At 44.6% G+C, this 17,663-nt stretch overlaps 1 protein-coding gene across 6 annotated transcripts in view; it reads right to left on the reverse strand.

The window, feature by feature from the left end:
* The window catches only part of cux1b (cut-like homeobox 1b), a 64,769-nt gene that overhangs the window by 11,228 nt on the left and 35,878 nt on the right, over window positions 1–17,663 (reverse strand). For 2 of the 6 annotated variants that reach the window (XM_034229431.1, XM_034229435.1), the window contains exons 7-22: window positions 17,173–17,249; window positions 16,503–16,569; window positions 11,834–11,882; window positions 9,983–10,084; window positions 8,487–8,669; window positions 8,154–8,212; window positions 7,738–7,780; window positions 7,545–7,641; window positions 5,465–6,265; window positions 4,673–4,756; window positions 4,076–4,177; window positions 3,368–3,957; window positions 3,122–3,263; window positions 2,062–2,352; window positions 1,733–1,921; window positions 28–292 (exon numbers count right to left, since the gene is read on the reverse strand). In XM_034229431.1, coding sequence (XP_034085322.1) covers window positions 28–292; window positions 1,733–1,921; window positions 2,062–2,352; window positions 3,122–3,263; window positions 3,368–3,957; window positions 4,076–4,177; window positions 4,673–4,756; window positions 5,465–6,265; window positions 7,545–7,641; window positions 7,738–7,780; window positions 8,154–8,212; window positions 8,487–8,669; window positions 9,983–10,084; window positions 11,834–11,882; window positions 16,503–16,569; window positions 17,173–17,249 — 3,141 coding nt within the window. The remainder of the gene's footprint in view (window positions 1–27; window positions 293–1,732; window positions 1,922–2,061; window positions 2,353–3,121; window positions 3,264–3,367; window positions 3,958–4,075; window positions 4,178–4,672; window positions 4,757–5,464; window positions 6,266–7,544; window positions 7,642–7,737; window positions 7,781–8,153; window positions 8,213–8,486; window positions 8,670–9,982; window positions 10,085–11,833; window positions 11,883–16,502; window positions 16,570–17,172; window positions 17,250–17,663) is intronic. The other 4 variants (XM_034229433.1, XM_034229432.1, XM_034229434.1 and 1 more) reach the window with 4 other exon arrangements.

Here is a 17,663-nt window from a genome sequence, read left to right on the forward strand (position 1 = left end):
TTTATGTAAGGATATGCAATAGGTCACCTGTAGTTATGGAACCAGTTGATGACAGTACTGGTCTTCAGGTTGAGCTGGGAGGCCAGCTCCTCAATGGTTTTTGGGGAGGGATAGGGCTTCTGCTGGTAGGCCCTTTTTAGGGCCTCCTTCTCCTCGGGGCCCAGCACCACCCTGGCTTTCTTCAGATGCTGATGAACCGGGCTCTGGGAGCCCTGCATGTAATCTTGCCCCACTAAACCCACGTCCACAGGATGGCTATCACTCAGGGAGCTTAGCCGCCTCTTCATGTAAGCTAAACAGCAAATAAAAAACAAGAAGTGGAAATCAGTGCTTCAGAAAATACATGATTTGATAAATAATCAATAAGAATGACAATATTACATTATATCTGCAACAGATTGAGGCTCTCGCCTAAATCACCAAGTTCTAGTTGTTTAGAATTAGAATGACAAATGACAAGCAATCTTTATGTGAAGAAAAACTACTATGGATCAGCTGAATGGACAAGAGATTATTATTTAGTTAACATGTATATGATCAATAACTGTTACAGCAATATTCCAAGCAAAAACATTAAATCGTTTTTCTTTATCCAGCCCGGTTTCTCACTCTTCTTCCATCTTCTATGACAGCCACTAGGTGGTGCTATTCTCTTTCTCCGGAACTAACAATGAAAGCATCTCGTCCATTTTAAAGCGAACAAGCAGAGCCATTCACACAGAGCACCAGCAGCTAAAACCCAACAGCTCATGGCAGCTTTGCATGAGGTTGACATTTTTTCAACCCCAATATATGCTGCCGGATATATTAGTGTTGCAGAGAAAGACCCCTCAGAGCAAGGTTAGACCACTGTGAAAGTTGTGTGCTGCCTCGCAGGCTTGTGCCACAAGGGTGAGAGGTCAAATGCGGTTACTCTGAACTAGGTCCATGTCTTTCCTCTGGGCTGTGCTGTCAGCCAGGACTATTCCGTCAGCCAGGACTATTCCCTGTTGCTATTCAGATACATTACTTTGGGGTCAGTAATCTGAAACAAAGTTGAATGGAGAGTAACCCCACCCATCCACATTCCAAACTCACTGTTGTAAGGTCAGTTTTGTTTTTTGCACTTGTGCCTTATCTGCGATATCAGGAGGCTAAACTGACCCCTGATGCTGGTGCCTGCTGGCTGGTTCAAATAGGCGTATCTCTTTTCTACAGAGAGAGCTTCAAGTGAGCATCGGGGGTCACTGTGAGGCAGCGAGCGGGGTGAGGCCCTTTGGCTTTGCTGATTCTTAAACGCATCATGTAAACAGAGGTGAATAAATAATGATGGAGTGATAGAGTGGGCGATGCAGGAACAAATGATAAAAATACAAACTTATAGACACTGATGATTATTATGATGATGAGGATGATGAAGAGGAGTGCTGATGACTGTGAGTAAGCAGGCCCCTGGCGGTCCCCGAGCTGTCACATCTAATACAGTATGTGATGTCTACAGTCCTGATTGTTACTGACATCACACCAAGATGACTGTGATCTGCACAACATGCTCTGCTGTCCTGCACAAAGGATATTGTGTGTGCAGATGTGCATGTGTAATTCAAAGGCTGCTGTCTTTTTGTGACTGTTTATAAAATAAATGCCTGCTTAAGCAGATAACATGAACGTTTTTCTGTCAGGGTCTTTTGTTCATTATTTGGGGAGACATGCTGCTCTATATTTCTCATGATTGAGCTTTTAGCACACACACCTTTCTTCTCCAGGCGCTTCATGTCCATGAGTTTCTCCACACTGTGTGGGTCCTGGATCCAGAGCTGCATACGGACAAATGGCTCTCGGCCTTTCAGGCTGAGCTTGTGCCAGGGTTTGGGCCTGGCCAGCAGGTCTGAGACAGAACCCTGAGTCAGACCCAGGATAGTCTCCCCAAACAGACGCTGGCCTGGTTAGGGCGAGAGAGAGTAAAATGGAAGGGTCATTTCAGAGAACTGATTCTAAGGCTGAATAATTCATCATGATGCAGGGGAAGGGCAAAAGAATAAGCAACTAAACTGCACAGACAGCACCTCCTGTGTTTCTTACCAAGGTTATTATCAGTCAGCACCTCCTTAACCTTTTTGGTGATGGCATAAGTATCAAGCTCGACAGACATGGCAACCATTTCCTGGATACTGAGACCCGAATGACCGGGGACAGGCAGTGGGGTGCCGGGCTGGGACTCCCCACCTGAGGGATCCTCAGACGCAGGTTTGAGACTGGAGGACTGTGAAGCGAGTGGATCCCCTCCAAGACCGTTGACAGACTCCTCGGCTGAACTGAGGGGGGACTCAGGAGCAGGGCTGCAGCTGGCAGATGTCTTGGGAGTACCCTCTGCTTGAGGAGAACAGACAGGGTGAGAACGTCGCACAGGTTAGAAGACATGTCACCATGTAGCACAGGTTCATCTCCTCTCCCTGCTGGGTTTGGGAGGAACTTCCTTTATACTAAATCAACTCATTTAATTCCTGTTAAGCAAACATTAAAGGTGCTTAAGTTTGAAGTTTGAAGCTTTTTTGGCTTCTTCCTCCTATTCCTTCATCTCCCTGTCTCTGTCTGTGTAGTACTGCTGTGCAGCTCAGCAGGCTGGAAGAGAGCAGTCATGAGGAGCTGTCAGTGTACATTAGCTGCTGTTTACACCCCCAGAGAGAAAGAGAGACACGCAAATGTGCGCGCTGACACACACACAGAGCTGCCATCTGGCGCTGCAACACTAACTTGTCTATGACATGACAAACCAGCAGCTTGCTGGCTGACACTGCCACAGCACTGAGGATGGGGGGATGGTGGGAGGAGGAGGGAGGGTGAAGGGGGGTGGATTGTGTGAGTGACAGAATGACAGTAACAACTAGCCACTAGCTCTAATCAGGCTTACAGAGAAATGCTCGAGCCCACAGAGCCTGGTTGTGTGAATCCATGTAGTCTATGAGCTGGTGTGTGTGTGTGTGAGAGAGAGTGAGTGAGTGAGAGTGAGTGAGAGTGAGAGAGAGTGTGTGTGTGTGTGTGTGTGTGTGTGTGTGTGTGTGTGTGTGTGTGTGTGTGTATGTGTGTATGTGTGTATGTGTGTGTGTGTGTGTGTGTGTGTGTGTGTGTGTGATTTGTTTACCTTGGTGCTGAGCTGGCTGGATGTGTGCGTTTTGCCCCTGGTCTCCGTTGAGCCATGGCTGCATGCGGAGGTATGGCTCTCTGCTCCTCTGGTTCAACTTGTTCCACGGCTTGTGTCGAGACAGACTGTCACTCAATATTCCCTGAAACACGCAGACAGAGAATGGCTCAGACATGCAACCACTGAAGAGTAAAAGCAGAGAAGGGCACACCCACAATCCTTTCCTTTGGCTGCGCCCCGCCTCACCTCTTTGGAGTCCTCCTGCATGTGGTTGTCCTCTCCTGTCTGGCTGACTGCGGCCCTGCGGGGGTCCGTGTGCATGTTGCTCCACCACTGCTCTCTCCAGTAACCCACTCCTCCAGAGCTTCCAGAGCGGCCGGACCCGTCAGAGCTCCGACCCAGCCTGAGAGCTCCCTCAACAGACAGGTCCATCCCTGAAGAACCCCTGCCCTCTCTCTTCACGCTGGAGCTGAAGTCCAGGATGGGAGATGGGGATGAGGGGGAGGACAAGAAGGAGCTGCTGGGCTTCTTGAGGGAGAGTGCCAGGGGGTTGTAAGGGGGAAGGGGAGCGGTCAGCGAGGAGTTTAGGAAGTCCCTCTGTGATAGTAGTGAGGAGGAAGACGAAGATGATGCTTTGAGGAGGGGCTCCATTGCAGTTTGTTGGGCCTCCATCTCTCTGCGCGCTTGCTCTAGGATGGAGCGGATAACCTCATCTGACCCGTGGCCCCCTCCTCCTGCCAGGCCTCCCAGGCCTCCCATGCCTCCCATGCCTCCCAGGCCACCCATGCCGCCCCCACCTTTCAGTCCTGTATATGAAGGCTGAGCATGGGACAAGTCTGTGGAGGGAGGAGAAAAAAAGGGCATCATAAGTCACACCGAGAAACACTCACAGCCACAATGCATCATCTTCAATGCCTCAAATCCCCTGGAGAGGAGAAGAAAACTGCGACTCACCAGCTTTCTGCACCTGCAGCTCTCTTTTGGCCTGCTCCAGAATGGACTTGATAGCCTCATCTGAACCAGCCTCTGGGGTGCGGACCCGGGCGGTAATGTTACCTGGAAGGAAGAGAAGAGGGAATGGGAGGAGGTGAAAATTCATGTCAGATTTGGAAGCAGAGATTACCAAGCACAGAGCAGGTGAAGAAATCAATAACAGTCTATATAAGAACATTGAATAATGACACCATAGCACAACGAACAACATTCCCACCACTGAGCGACAAGGCAACTACACTGAAGGGTTTCTCATCTTTTCTCTGGTCCCTTTGGAGCGCACACATGCACACGTGCTACAGGGTTTGTGTAGTAAATGCTCCCCACAGAATAACAACTACCAATAAAATTCCTAAATACACATGCTGGCTTCTGCTTTGACGCAAGTCACTGGAACTGTGCGGTTACCTTCAAGGCACACACATATATATATGCATGCCTTCCACAAGTTAATAAATGCCAACTCACATACACACACATCATAGACACGGTTCACCCCAACACGAACATGCCACACAGACAGAACGTGCTCAAATCTGTTTGTGTAAGGGGACAGACCTGTGTGTGAAGCTGTATTGGAGAGGGCTCTCCGCTTCGGAACATCCTGAAACATTCGGCTAAGCTGGGGCTGGCCTGAGCCCTCTGTTAAAAACAATATACCACACACTATGTTACAGCTCTGGTGTGTTTTTATCGTCTTTTACCGCTAGACTATATGGTGCCCTATAATCCTGTGCAAATATATGGAATTTTGTTGGGACTTCCATCCAGTGCACATTATAGTACCATAAATGCATTGATCTTTAGCATCTGTGGCCCCTAGTAGAACTCGACCTCTATCGGGAATTATAAAGAAGTGCAAAATAGTGAGAGATAAAACAATTTAAAAGGGAAGTGTTAAACAGGGACATACTAACTGCAGCCTTATTTTTAACGCATTATTTTTTTTCTAGTACTAGGGTGGTTATATTTGTGTGTACCACTGAGACCACCTTCAATCACAAATGTCCTGATGCGTTAACAAAAGCAGGCCCAGGCTAATCGAATCTACCCGTAGTTAACAGTACCCTTGCCTTCCTCCTGGTTCCCACGATCAATACTATTGATGTGTGAAAGGTTTCTTTATTGACCACGATAGCTAGGAGAGGCTCTTGGGATCGGTGCGTGACTAGGAACTCACTGAAAACACACAGGTGTGGCACAGGATGGGAGTTAGGAAAGAGAAAGAAAAATATAAAGCTAGTCCATATTGACAAGCTAATCAATGGCTCTGTGCAGGGCTGTACACATGCAAGACATACACGCACACACACTCTCACACGCACACACACGAAAGATACACTGACTCACCTCTCTGCCGTCCCTGGATGCTGCGCAGTGCGAGGATGTTTTGCTCATCGGCGAGGAACTGCCTCATCTTGTGGAAAGGCTCCTTCCCCCGGATGGTTAGCTTGTTCCACGGCTTCGGTCTGGCCAGGATCTCGCTCACCGATCCTTGGGACAGTCCTAGCACATAGTGGCCAAACACTCGCTGGCCAATGTTGTGCTTGATCAGCTGCTCTTTCACCTGTCGGGCAATCTCACCCGTGTCCATGTCCTCCCCGTCCAAAATACTTCCCGTGGTGGCCTCAGAGTGGCTGGGTGATGGGGACGGGGCACTGCCAGCGGTGCTGCTCCCATTCACAGGAGCCATGTCTGGGCTGGCTGGAGGTGGCTGGGGGCTGCTGGCCGCCAGAGGGATGGCAGCTGACCCAGAGCCTGGGGTGGAGGTAGGGATGGAGCTGAGGGTTGGAGTGAAGGGCGTGAACAGCAGAGCGCCACTGGGGATCCCAGACGACTCCTGCAAGGCTTTGGAGTAGAAGGTCTGAAGCAGCTGCCGCTGGATCAGGGAGTTCAAAGCCATCTTACCACCCACCAGAGGGAACACAGGGGAGTAGAAATCCTGTCCAATGCCCGTAGGACTGAAAGGGTGCGTTTCGCCGCTGCTGGTGTTGGTGGCAGTGTTTAGGGTGTCCGTCTTAGTGCGAGACAGGGGGAACTGGGAGGAGGAAGGAAGAGAGGGAGGGGGAGAAGGGGGCGAGGAAGAGGGATCGCTGGGCATGGTCTCCTCCTTCGTTGTGGACTCTTCTGTCCCTTTCCGCCCGGCTGACCCTACAAGAAAGGTCAAACACACCATGCATTATGGGGGGGTCAACAAAAAAGGGGTTCCAAAAGAGAGAGAAAAAAAATAACAAAAGTTATCTTAATCAAGTCTTTTCCAAATTAGTGAACTTTTGTTTTCCTTTTTTGCCAAGCCCCCCAGACAAAGTGCCCATGCATTTGTGATTTCAACCTTTCTTGTAAGACACAGCCTGGAAGAAAAAAAAGGACAAACAAAAACATTTGACACTGTGCCACTGAGGCAGATTAGCTTGGCCCAGGGCTCAGGCTCCCTCTCTCACTCTCTCGCAGGCAAAGTGGAAGTAAGTGGACAGGGTACAATGATCCACAGATAGCCAATACAGCATGCAAGTCCTCATCCACGATGTTGCCGCTCGTAGATGCAGTATCAGAGTCTTTCATTAAAAATACATCCAGGTGAAAACAGAGCAATACAACTGAATTGAAAAACAGTGTTTATGGCTGAACAGAAAACGCATGTCACTAAAAAAACAGTGACTACACAGCTCTGCTGACTCTTAGGCCTTACTTCACCTATTTCCTCAATGGGTAGACATTCATACATTCACCAAAACAAAAAGAAAGATAAACTGAATTTACTCAGCCTTTTAACTACTAGAACCCATCTTGATGGAAGCGCTGGGAGAAATAATATTCTAAAGCATAACCATTGAGACATGATTGAGTAAGACAGTAAGCAACCCTTACTGTGAATGTTAATCAATTCAAAGCTATTCAACTATTCAAGCCTAAAGCTATGACATTTCAAACGTATAAACACTGTTGCAGAGGGCAAGATTCTCGATGTCGGGGCGAACGTTCGGTGTCCTCGATTTTGTGTACTGCAACTTTGTTATGGTTCAGGCTGACCTCCTGCTGCGGTATTCAAAGATACCAGAAACGTTCTTCCTCTCCATGATGTGAGTGACTAAAGCAACGACATTTCTGTACCAGGATTACACCTTTTACTGTGGACCAAATGTTGCAAATCATTTCCCAAAACATTATTAAATGGTTAAGTATTCTCAGAGAAACAGAATCTATAGGCTTAAGTATACATTAAGTATGTATACATTAAACTGCTATCTCTTGTTATAGCTGTACCTGCACAGCCTTACCTGCAGCTGACCCCTCATCTAAGCTCCAATAAACACTGGACTCCCATTCTGTTGGCATTTTGTGCTGGTCCACGTGAAGGTTTTTGGGAAGACAGACTGGGCAGTGTTGATGTACCGGCCCTTACTATAACCGTACATGTTGGCAGACTTACCGCTGAGCTCAGTGTTGGCGATGCGCAGAGCGGCGCTCTCAGATTGAAGACTGCGGTTCCTCTCCAGCAACAGCACCTCCAGAGGTTTGGAGGAGTCCTGGTTCAAAGTGAAATTGTATGATTTGTTTCATCATTATTTAAATAACTATTGCTACAAAATTATGTGAAGGTATATTGTAACTGTAACCTTTACCTGCATAGAGTCAGATGTGCCAAACTCCATGGACTTGAGGATGCTGAGGAGAGAGAAAATACACATGAACCTCCTACTAAAGAAAGGCAAGGCAGGCAAGTTTATTTATATAGCACTTTTCAACACAAGGCAATTCAAAGAGCTTTACAAAAAATGAAAGACATTAAGAAAAAGGCATTTAAAATCAGTCATTAAAAAGAAAAGCTAATAAAATAAACATTAAAAGAAAAAATACATGGATACAAGTTTCAGCAGCCTACTACTCCTACTACTAAAGAAACACATCTACAGTGCTAGCTTTTCTATTTGTATCTCTTCGAGGATAAGAAAGAATGGAAGGGCAGACACACATCATGTTTAACATTGTTAAGACATCAGACTAATGCAATATATATGTCTGTGTGTGTTCTCCTCACCTCAGCTCCTTCTTCACCTCCTCATAGTCAGCTTGCTTAAGCACTTTCTCCTCCAATTCCTGTAGATAAATGACATGGAAATGAATTAAATAGTTCATAAAATAAGTAATCCTTGGAACTTCATATGTCATGTACTCTTTTCAGAATCTTTACTCTAGATAACAGAACAGAGCTAACAAAAGTTGTAATATAGATTCAGGTGTGGTCAGAATACACCACGAAGCTAGATAAAGACAGAAATACAGTAGTACAGAAAAAGTATTTTGAGAAAATGAATATTTAAAATCAATCTAATGACAAACTAAAAACTGCAGCGGTGTTTCCTGGCTGTACCTTGAGAGTGGCAGTCTTGCTGCTGAGCTGCTCCTCCAGCTGTGCGATCTGAGAGCTGGTGGTCTCTCGGAGTTTGGTCAGGCTGGCCTGCAGTCTCTGGACGTCCTCCACCAGCTGGGCTGTCTCCCTTTCTTTGGCCCGTAGCTCCGCCTCCTGACTTGAGTTGGATGCCCCCTCCGTCTGCTGTTCCATAAAGCCAAATAGAAAGCAATTTAATCAAATGAGCAAAATAAAACTAATACCACAGCCAGATGAAGTCCTGCTTTCAGATACTTTCAAACAATCATTACAGAAATCAGACAGAAGCGGGTCAATGTACTGATTATTGTTTCAAAAGGTCTTTCCTTTAGATCAATACATATTTGTGATGCGTTAATTAATAACGACCACCCAAAATTGAGGATCAATTAAGCAAATACTTTGGTGTGGCCGTCTGTCACTAACTAAACTTCACCTCAGCAGTCGTTGAATTGACCCAATAAATGAGTAAATCAATACACCAATCACTTATAGCCACCCTGGCAACCTTTCCTTTGCAAATCAATACACCATTGATGACACCGATGTGTGACCTTTAAGATAAGTTGACCGCCTCTAGCATAAAAAAGGCCCAGCTGATCTTTAGACCAGTGGTTCTCAACTGGTCTTTTTTGGGGGAAAAAAGTCAAAGTTTTATTTTGAAGGCCCGATTTTCTAACACTGTGCATGCAGTAGGCGTTGGACTGGAAGTACCGGAGACCATAAACGGATTTGAAAACTTCTGTCACGTAGTGATCATCTTCTCAATAAAACATCTTTGCTGATGTTTTTTCGAGTCTTCTGGCCAATCAGAATCAAGATTGTAGCCGGAAGTCCCCACGGAGAATAACTTTGCAGAATAACTTTGCGGTAGAACTATTCTTTGTACATCCATGGTTACAACTTCAGATAAAAATGAACACATAATGACATGAACCCCGGTTTGATGATTGACAGGTCACAGAACAATGGGGGCTATCTACCCTTACCCACACTTTAAACTATTTCACACAGACTATCTCCTCTTTGCTCTTCTCTCTGTGTGGAACAGCAAGTTCAGCTGTCAGAACAAAGTGAAAAACAAACAATGGAATAAAATATTATTAATATGTGGTAATACATCTATTTATTTTCTTCTCAGAGTGTACCAGAATGGGTAGTTTATATGTTAGTATTTCATCATACAGTTCAGCTTTGATTCCATCATCTCATTAAACCTTATTTAAAAGCATTCTTTTGTTCTGTGAAGGGATATAAGGGATATGCACTGTACTTCACTTTAATTAATATTAATATTAAAGAGTATATATTACTGCAGGATTTTTCGTTGAATAGATTTGAGTGGTTCAACATTTCGGGTCACGATCTATTGACTAAGGAAAAAGTGGGTCCCGAGGCCTGACCAGTTGAGAACCACTGCTTTAGACTATCAATTCCTATTTGTCAGCCATGCAGTAAATCAGAGTGTGATGTGTTACCGTGTCGGGGTCGGCCTTGGCCGGGCTGCCCAGCTGGGATTGGCTGCTCAAGGACACCTGCTCTCTGAGCGAGTCCATGTCGCGCTGAGCTGCCTCTGCTCGCTGGGAGGAGAGGAGGAGAAGTTTAGGAAAAATCCACAAGAGGTTCAAACATTGTCATAAATGATCGATCTAATGGTCAATTAATGTTCTTTTTTGGCATACACACATGAGCAAGAGCAATTGAAAACCAATCCAAAACATTTACAGGGAGAGAGCATGTGTAGCAACTTAATGTACTTTGGAGGATGATGTTGGTGATGAAACGTTACTAATAATTAGCTCAACATTTGTTTTCAGGCTCGGCAAAGTAAACGGATGAATGGACTACACTGCACAAGGGTTTGGCATAGCAAATAGGGAATCAGATTGAAGGAGTAAACGTTTCAAATAGACCACCACCTTCTAACGGCCTACTGTGTGTGTCTTTATGGAAAGGAAGTTCACCCCATCCCAGCAAAAACACACTACACACTACAAAGTGGAGGGAGGGCAGAGAGAACGCAAAGTAAGTGTGTGATGATGGAGGAGGGGGGATTTTTCCTTAATTGAAAATATTAAATGAGTCCTGGGATAGAGATACCCGCTGCTTTGTGTTTATGGCCAAACCGCCAAGCTCCAGTTGAGAATCATCTGCAACACCGGCCAACTTGCCATCATTAAGAGTCACAGGGAGCCGATTCCACACTGTTCCTAATTGCAACCATATTGAGAGCGGTTATTGACTGGGTGGGAATTGGACTGTTTGTTGTAAGAGAGAAATCCTGTTTTCCATTTTCTCTTTATAAAAGCGTATAAAAAGTCTGACTGAGCTGGAGGCCATGCTGTCATCCTCTGTAAACCTCAAATCAGAAGTGTGAATAGTGTGTGTGTGGCATTATAGTTGGAGCGCTAACCTTTAGGCTAATATTAACATTACATGCCTATGCTACCCCTTTAGCCACAAATCATATTCTTGGGCTAATAATGAAAGTTAACAACAATGACATTAACAGATACCACAGGAATGTTTACAACACAAGGGCAGAGCGCACGCCAGGGGGCTTATTTCAGCAGGGTGGGTTTACTAGGTGTGTATTAAACATGTAAAACAAACAGCAGCCCTCACAGTAAGAAGTCACTATGTGTTCATGGAAGCCACATTTCATGGATTCTGAAGAGACGGATATTTATATTTTAACGGATAAGCCTGTGGATATTCTATGTTGATGGTTTTCTGAAACATATTTGATTTAAAATAAGATCCAAACCACCAGTGTGTAGTCCATCAATCAATACTTAAAGTAGAATGTAGTTTCAAACAAACGCAACTCAAACAGGAGTAATGTGTAAGTAGTGCTTAGGTCGAGGACTACTTTAACAACCAAATGAAAACATGCTTGCTGTTCTAGTGGATATATACAACAGCATGATGGTGTACGTGGGATTGACTACACAAATAAACAAAACTGCAGTTCCCATGTTTAACCTTTTAAAACAGCAACACGTCACCCAGTGCAACTTTGTGGCTTACCAATGTGTTTTTAACGTTGTTTTGGACGACAATGGAGCTCTTTGTCTCAGAGCAATCAGCTAAATAAGACCTTTCAAAGACATTTTAAAGTATTTTGGTTTCGGTCTTTTTGTGAAATTTGTTGACGGTAAGAAAAAAAATAGAATATCACTAGAATCTCTATATAAAATGTACATGCATCAATTTAAACACATTTCTCTCAGTTTATTTGTCTATATTTTAATAATACAAATATTGAAGGATAGTGTGACGGAGAATTTGAACAATGCTGTGTAAAAATGTTCAGCTATGAAGTTTACCTGATTGGCTCTTTCCAGGTCTGTCATCACCATCTCAATCTCATCGGCCCTGACAAAGACATTTACTGTTAAAACACAGGAAGTGACAGCGCTTGTAACAAATACAAAACAAATATGAAAGAATGGATAAATGGACAGATGAATCCCAGGAAGTACACTCTGCACACATCACGTGTGAGTGCGATTGTTTAGAGAGAACTCATTTAGGAGGCTGATGCCGTGTCCATTAAGCTACTGTCTAAATTTCACCTTAATCCATCGATTGTGAACTCCATAACCCAAACAGCTTGTATGTGTGCATGCATCGATGTATTTTTGTGTGTGTGTGTGTGTGTGTGTGTGTGTGTGTGTGTGTGTGTGTGTGTGTGTGTGTGTGTGTGTGTGTGTGTGTGTGTGTGTGCGTGTGTGCATGTAAGCCCCTAAACCCAGGCTACACTAAAACAGAGGGATTACATTAATAGAGTTCTAAGTCCTAATACAGCCGACTAATCTGCTATGAAGCTGTGTGATTGTGTCTGACTAATGGTCTGGATGGGGGCCATGGTTCACCTCTCACTTGCTAGAGGTCACACAGCAAGAATACATCCCCATAATACCACCTCTTTTTGAACTTGAGAAAAAAAAAATGTATAACCCTCTTTCATGAGTGACGTGAAACCCTGTCACTTAACAATGAATGAAATGTTGAGCAAACTTTGAAAGTCAATTTCTTCTAAGACTTACAAAAAGTATAGGTATGCACCATGGTTAAACAATAAGACCCTTTCTGGTAATGAGTTGTGAGTCAGCGTGCGTTCCAGGATAAATGTTGAATACATTTTGCCGTATAAGGTTACAACAACAAAATGCATGAACATTTTTGTGTTGAATGCCGTGCAAAGACACAGTGTGTGCATGAGTTTTTATTCAAGACATTATATGATGATAAGAACACAAGAGTGGCATTGAGTTCAAAGATGTGAGCGCATATGTGCACCGCCATGTCCATTAAGACCTTTTGATTTCCCTGCAATCTTTTGATAGTAAACCCAATAACCCACGCAGCTTTTGTATTTGTGTGTCACAGTATGAGAAACAGCGTTATGTCCCATAGGCTTGAGTACTACTGATTTGAATGTGTTTAACAAAACAGACACAGTTGATATTAGGTCAACATTGTGCCACAGGCAATGCAGCAAAAAGAATCAGATGTGGGTGGGAGAGCTTTTCACTCTACGCTTTTATTCTTTCCCTTACAGTTAAAAGGATCTAGTATGCATTTAAGCAACATATTATCCTGTCTTAAGCTATAGTGTGCGGACCCACGTGCGCACTCATTCGCACTCACGCACACACAAATGTAGGGTCAGAGAGCCAACAAGCCAGAAAAGCTTGTAATGGAGAGCGTTTATGGGTAGTAATGCAACCCAAATACACCACCGCTCCTGCTCCAAATGTGATCATTTAATCAAAGTACAGATGCACAAAGTCTTCTTAAATAACCTTTGGATTTGGCTGTATTTGGGAATTATAAAAGGCAAAGCTAGAGGCTGAGGGCCAAAGCAGATCACAGGGAAGGGATTTTCTCCATATCCTGATACAGTCAGTCAGTCGCTGCGCAGGGCAGGGCAGGAACTGTCCTTGGCCAGCTGATGCTGGAATTAATTCAAACACTAAACAGTAAAGGGAGTGTCCTTATTAAATGGTAAAAATCTGATTTAAATCCACTAAAACACACCTACACGGCTTAATATAGCAGCCACAGGGAGGAGCTATAGAGCAGACGCACAGCTGCACTGGAAAATCACATAGACAAACAACAGACACGCTTTTGTATCATGAAAGCCAATGGCTGCACAAGTGACATCAGTGAGCACTGTAGGACTTCAGAACAAGCCCAGAGCCTATAAGCCCCTACTGTACTTCCTCTATCGCAGACAGGCCTTTTCATCTCTTATCATCTTCTCTCGCTTGCTCCTCACTCAACCCTCCTTTTCTTTTCACCCTCTGCCTGCCTTCCTCAACCCGTTCCTTTCCCCTCCACTTTTCCTCCTTTTATCTTTTTTCCCCCCTTTCCACCTCCCCTCTCTCATCTTTCGCCCTCTCTTCCTCGGCCTCTGTCCTCAGTGCCAGCAGGATATTCCCCTGATTTAGATTTTCATTTCCCTCCTCTATCACACTCTTATCCCCTCTTCCTCGCTGGAGCCTCCAGCCTCTGACTCGCTTTTTGCCCTCTAGCTTTCATCACTCCATTCCTTTTCTTTCCTTAGCTTTCTCCACATTGCGTTTTCACAGCGTGTTACCTTGGGGATTTCAAGGAGGCTTAAAAAGAAGCTAGCTGTGAGAGTGTGTCTGTGTGTGTGCATGTTGTGCGCCATTTTGTGTTTGTTTGTGGTGGACACAGGCAACAGTCAAAAGGCTTTTCTTTCTTAATTATCAGAAATTTAATGTTTTTCCCCAAAATGTTATCAGTCCTTTTAGACACAGATAAAGCAACACACACACACACACACACACACACACACACACACACACACACACACACACACACACACACACACACACACACACACACACACACACACACACACACACACACACACACACACACCACACACACACACACACACACACACACACACACACACCACACACACACACACACACACACACACACACACACACACACACACACACACACACACACACACACACACACACACACACACACACACACACACACACACACACACACACACACACACACACACACACACACACACACACACACACACACACACACACACACACAGACAGACAGAGAGAGAGAATCCTGTGGGGATGGGATCAATATATCATTAATCTTTAACAGGGACTAAACGGGTAAAATGCGGCCAGCCAGACCCTCACAGCGCCAACACACACAGGGGGCTACGCTACATCGGCAGGCCCGCCTCCCGCTGCCGCTCACACACTCCGGGCACTGCAACATCGACCAAATTCTCTCTGAGTGTGTGTACGTCCGTGTCTGAGTGTGTGTAAGTGTATTTTAAAAGGCAGATTACCCGAATGCAGCAGGAGGATGGGGGATTTGTCACGCAATGTCCTCCTTAGTGGAAAGTTTAGAGCTGAAGTGTGTGTGTATGTGTGGAAAAAGTGCATGATATGTATGGAGTTTGTGTTTTGCAGGGCCAAAATATATGCAGTCGAAGGGTTAAAAGTTGTGTTCAGCCAAACACTGGCGATTTGCTCAGCCAAGCAGTAAACGGGGGAAGGACTCCAAGGACTGGGAGGGTGCAGGGTTAGAGAGGGTTTGTGTGTGCTTTAAAGCGTTGCATTAAAATTTCAGATCACAGCACGCCACAGTCAAGGACCCTGACTGCCTCAGGCTCACGAGTGAGTGAGTGTGTATTTGTATGAGGATGTGTGTGTGTGTGTGTGTGTGTGTGTGTGTGTGTGTGTGTGTGTGTGTGTGTGTGTGTGTGTGTGTGTGTGTGTGTGTGTGTGTGGTGTGTGTGTGTGTGTGTGTGTGTGTGCATGTGTTTATTAGCTTCTGTAAGCAAATGGGACCTTCTATATGTCTTTTCAAAATGTGTTTCTTCTGACATGAAAGGAACAGACAAGGACGCAAAAACAAATAAGAAAGTGTAAAGAAATGAGATAAAGTAGAGGATATATAGTCATGAAAAATACAAATAAAGCGGGGGGGGCTTCTATGATAAACTATGAGCCTATTGATTAGTGCCATTATACCGCATGCTATATCTTCTGGTAGCCTTTCCTCTTACACTCGCAGTGCAGGGGAAAAAAGACAGTGTGCTAGAAACGAGGGGGAAAGTATCCTGAGGAAGAGAGGAGAGGGATCGATCTGTTTTTAACAGCCAATCAATTTAACAACTCTGTTAATGGAGAGACACACAGTGAGTTTGGGGAAGGGTAAATGGCGAGGGGGGGAACCTTAAAAGCTAAGTTGATAGTTCTCTGTAGGCAGGGCGCACACACGGAACCTTTGAACATTTCTATAAATAGTATAAATGATATAAAAAAAGAGTTGATGTTTTAAGTTAACAGTGATCTGTTCTTTACACCAATTGCCAATAAAACACCATAAAAGGCTTCATTTTTTTTGTCAGTATTTTAACTTTCTGAATGCTGGTTTGGGTGCCCGAGTGGCTCTGGTTCTCGCTACTAACCCCGAGGGAACAAAGAGTGTGAATGTCATAAAGTGCCACTTCACAGTGAGGAGTGCTGACATGGAAAAGCTTCTGTTCTCATCCTCGCCACTACTATAAGATCGATAATGATAGATGCCTACAGCTCACGTAATTGAAGCCACCTTATCTTAAAGGTCTTGTTAGAAGCCTGCGTGGCTTTTAGTCAGAGATCTCAAAGCGACCCTCGTCAGCTTCTCCTCCTCCTCAGGACCCTGATGAATCAGAGAGTGCTTTAGCCTACACCACACACAGAAGATCCCTATTTCGGTGCTGCTGTGGCTGCAGAACGCATTACAATCCTTGTCAGTATTTACAGTGCGTTGGGTAATGCTGGGATTTGGATTTTGCCGAGCGTTGTGGGAGACAGTCCAGCTGTTGGGGAGAGAAGGGGGAGTTTCCAGGCAGGAACAGAATATGGAGGAGCCAGAGGGGAGAAGTCACCAGCAAACACACGCATATATCACCAGGACACGTACTTTGCTGTGGATTCCTCGTCATACTTGGTCTTCAAATCAAAGAGCTCGGCCTGAGTTGTTTCAAGTGCTGCAAAAGATGGAAAAAGAGTCGGTTGTGAATTTAAATCGTCGACTTTCAAATAAATAATATATAACCAAGTAGGAACAATACTTTTCAAAGACCCTGAAAACATATTTTCTAAAACTGCTTCCTTCTACGCATTCTGTAAATAAAGATTATAGTTATTTAAAATAAAAACGTACAATATATATGATACCCCTTGTAGTTTGAGGTTTATTAAATGGTATATCAACTTTATTCTTAAAATTTAGATTTAGACGTTTTTGTCTAAAGAAAAAAGATCTTCTTCCGATTCATTTTTCTTTCACTTCACTTTTTTTATATTTTCCTTAGATTTCTGTACAGCTTGTGCTTTTGTCCTGACGTCAAGGTGTTATTTGCCCATGTTGCTAGGCCACTGTCAATCTGATCAAACCACACCCACCTGGTTCAGATGAAGCAGATTAAGTGTTTAACTTCAAAACTTTTTCAAACATGTACATTCCGTGAAAAATACCTAAGAGTTGAAAGCAAGTCTTTAAAGCCAGCTCCACCTAATATTAAAGTGATAAGGTTGCCATTTTAATTGAGCGGGCTAAAACAGTTCTCAGGCCTGTGTAAGGCTGGTACCTGTCTGTAGGGACTGGGCCTTGTGCTCGGACTCTTCCAACCGTGAGGACATGGAGTCCTGGCTCTCCTGGAGTTTCCTACAGAGGCAGACAGAAGGTGAGAAAATAAGAGTTTGGAGAAAGAAGTCACAGATAGAGGTACTGTATCAGTACATCTTGCTTTCACAATTTGTGGCAACTGCAACTATTCTCTATTCTCCCACCATTTCTGAAGTGTTTTCCCCACTAAAATCCTCCCAACACAACCCACTCCTCATTAAGCAGCCCTATTAGGGAGGAATGTCTGGCCACTGGGGCACACTGCACCCAGGGGGAGAGTGAGGGAGAGCAAGGGTTTAGTAAGAGAGGGGGAAGGGGGTGTCAGAAACCACAAGGATAAAATAGATTCATTCTTAGCATATAAAAAGTTGGGCTCTGCTGAGAAATTGCCACTGCGTGTAAAAACATCAATAATATAGCACAAAGACAGTCTTTATGGCACTCTTTGATGCC

This window comes from Gymnodraco acuticeps, unplaced genomic scaffold (genome assembly GCF_902827175.1).
Source record: "Gymnodraco acuticeps unplaced genomic scaffold, fGymAcu1.1, whole genome shotgun sequence".
Classification (NCBI taxonomy): Eukaryota; Metazoa; Chordata; class Actinopteri; order Perciformes; family Bathydraconidae; genus Gymnodraco; species Gymnodraco acuticeps.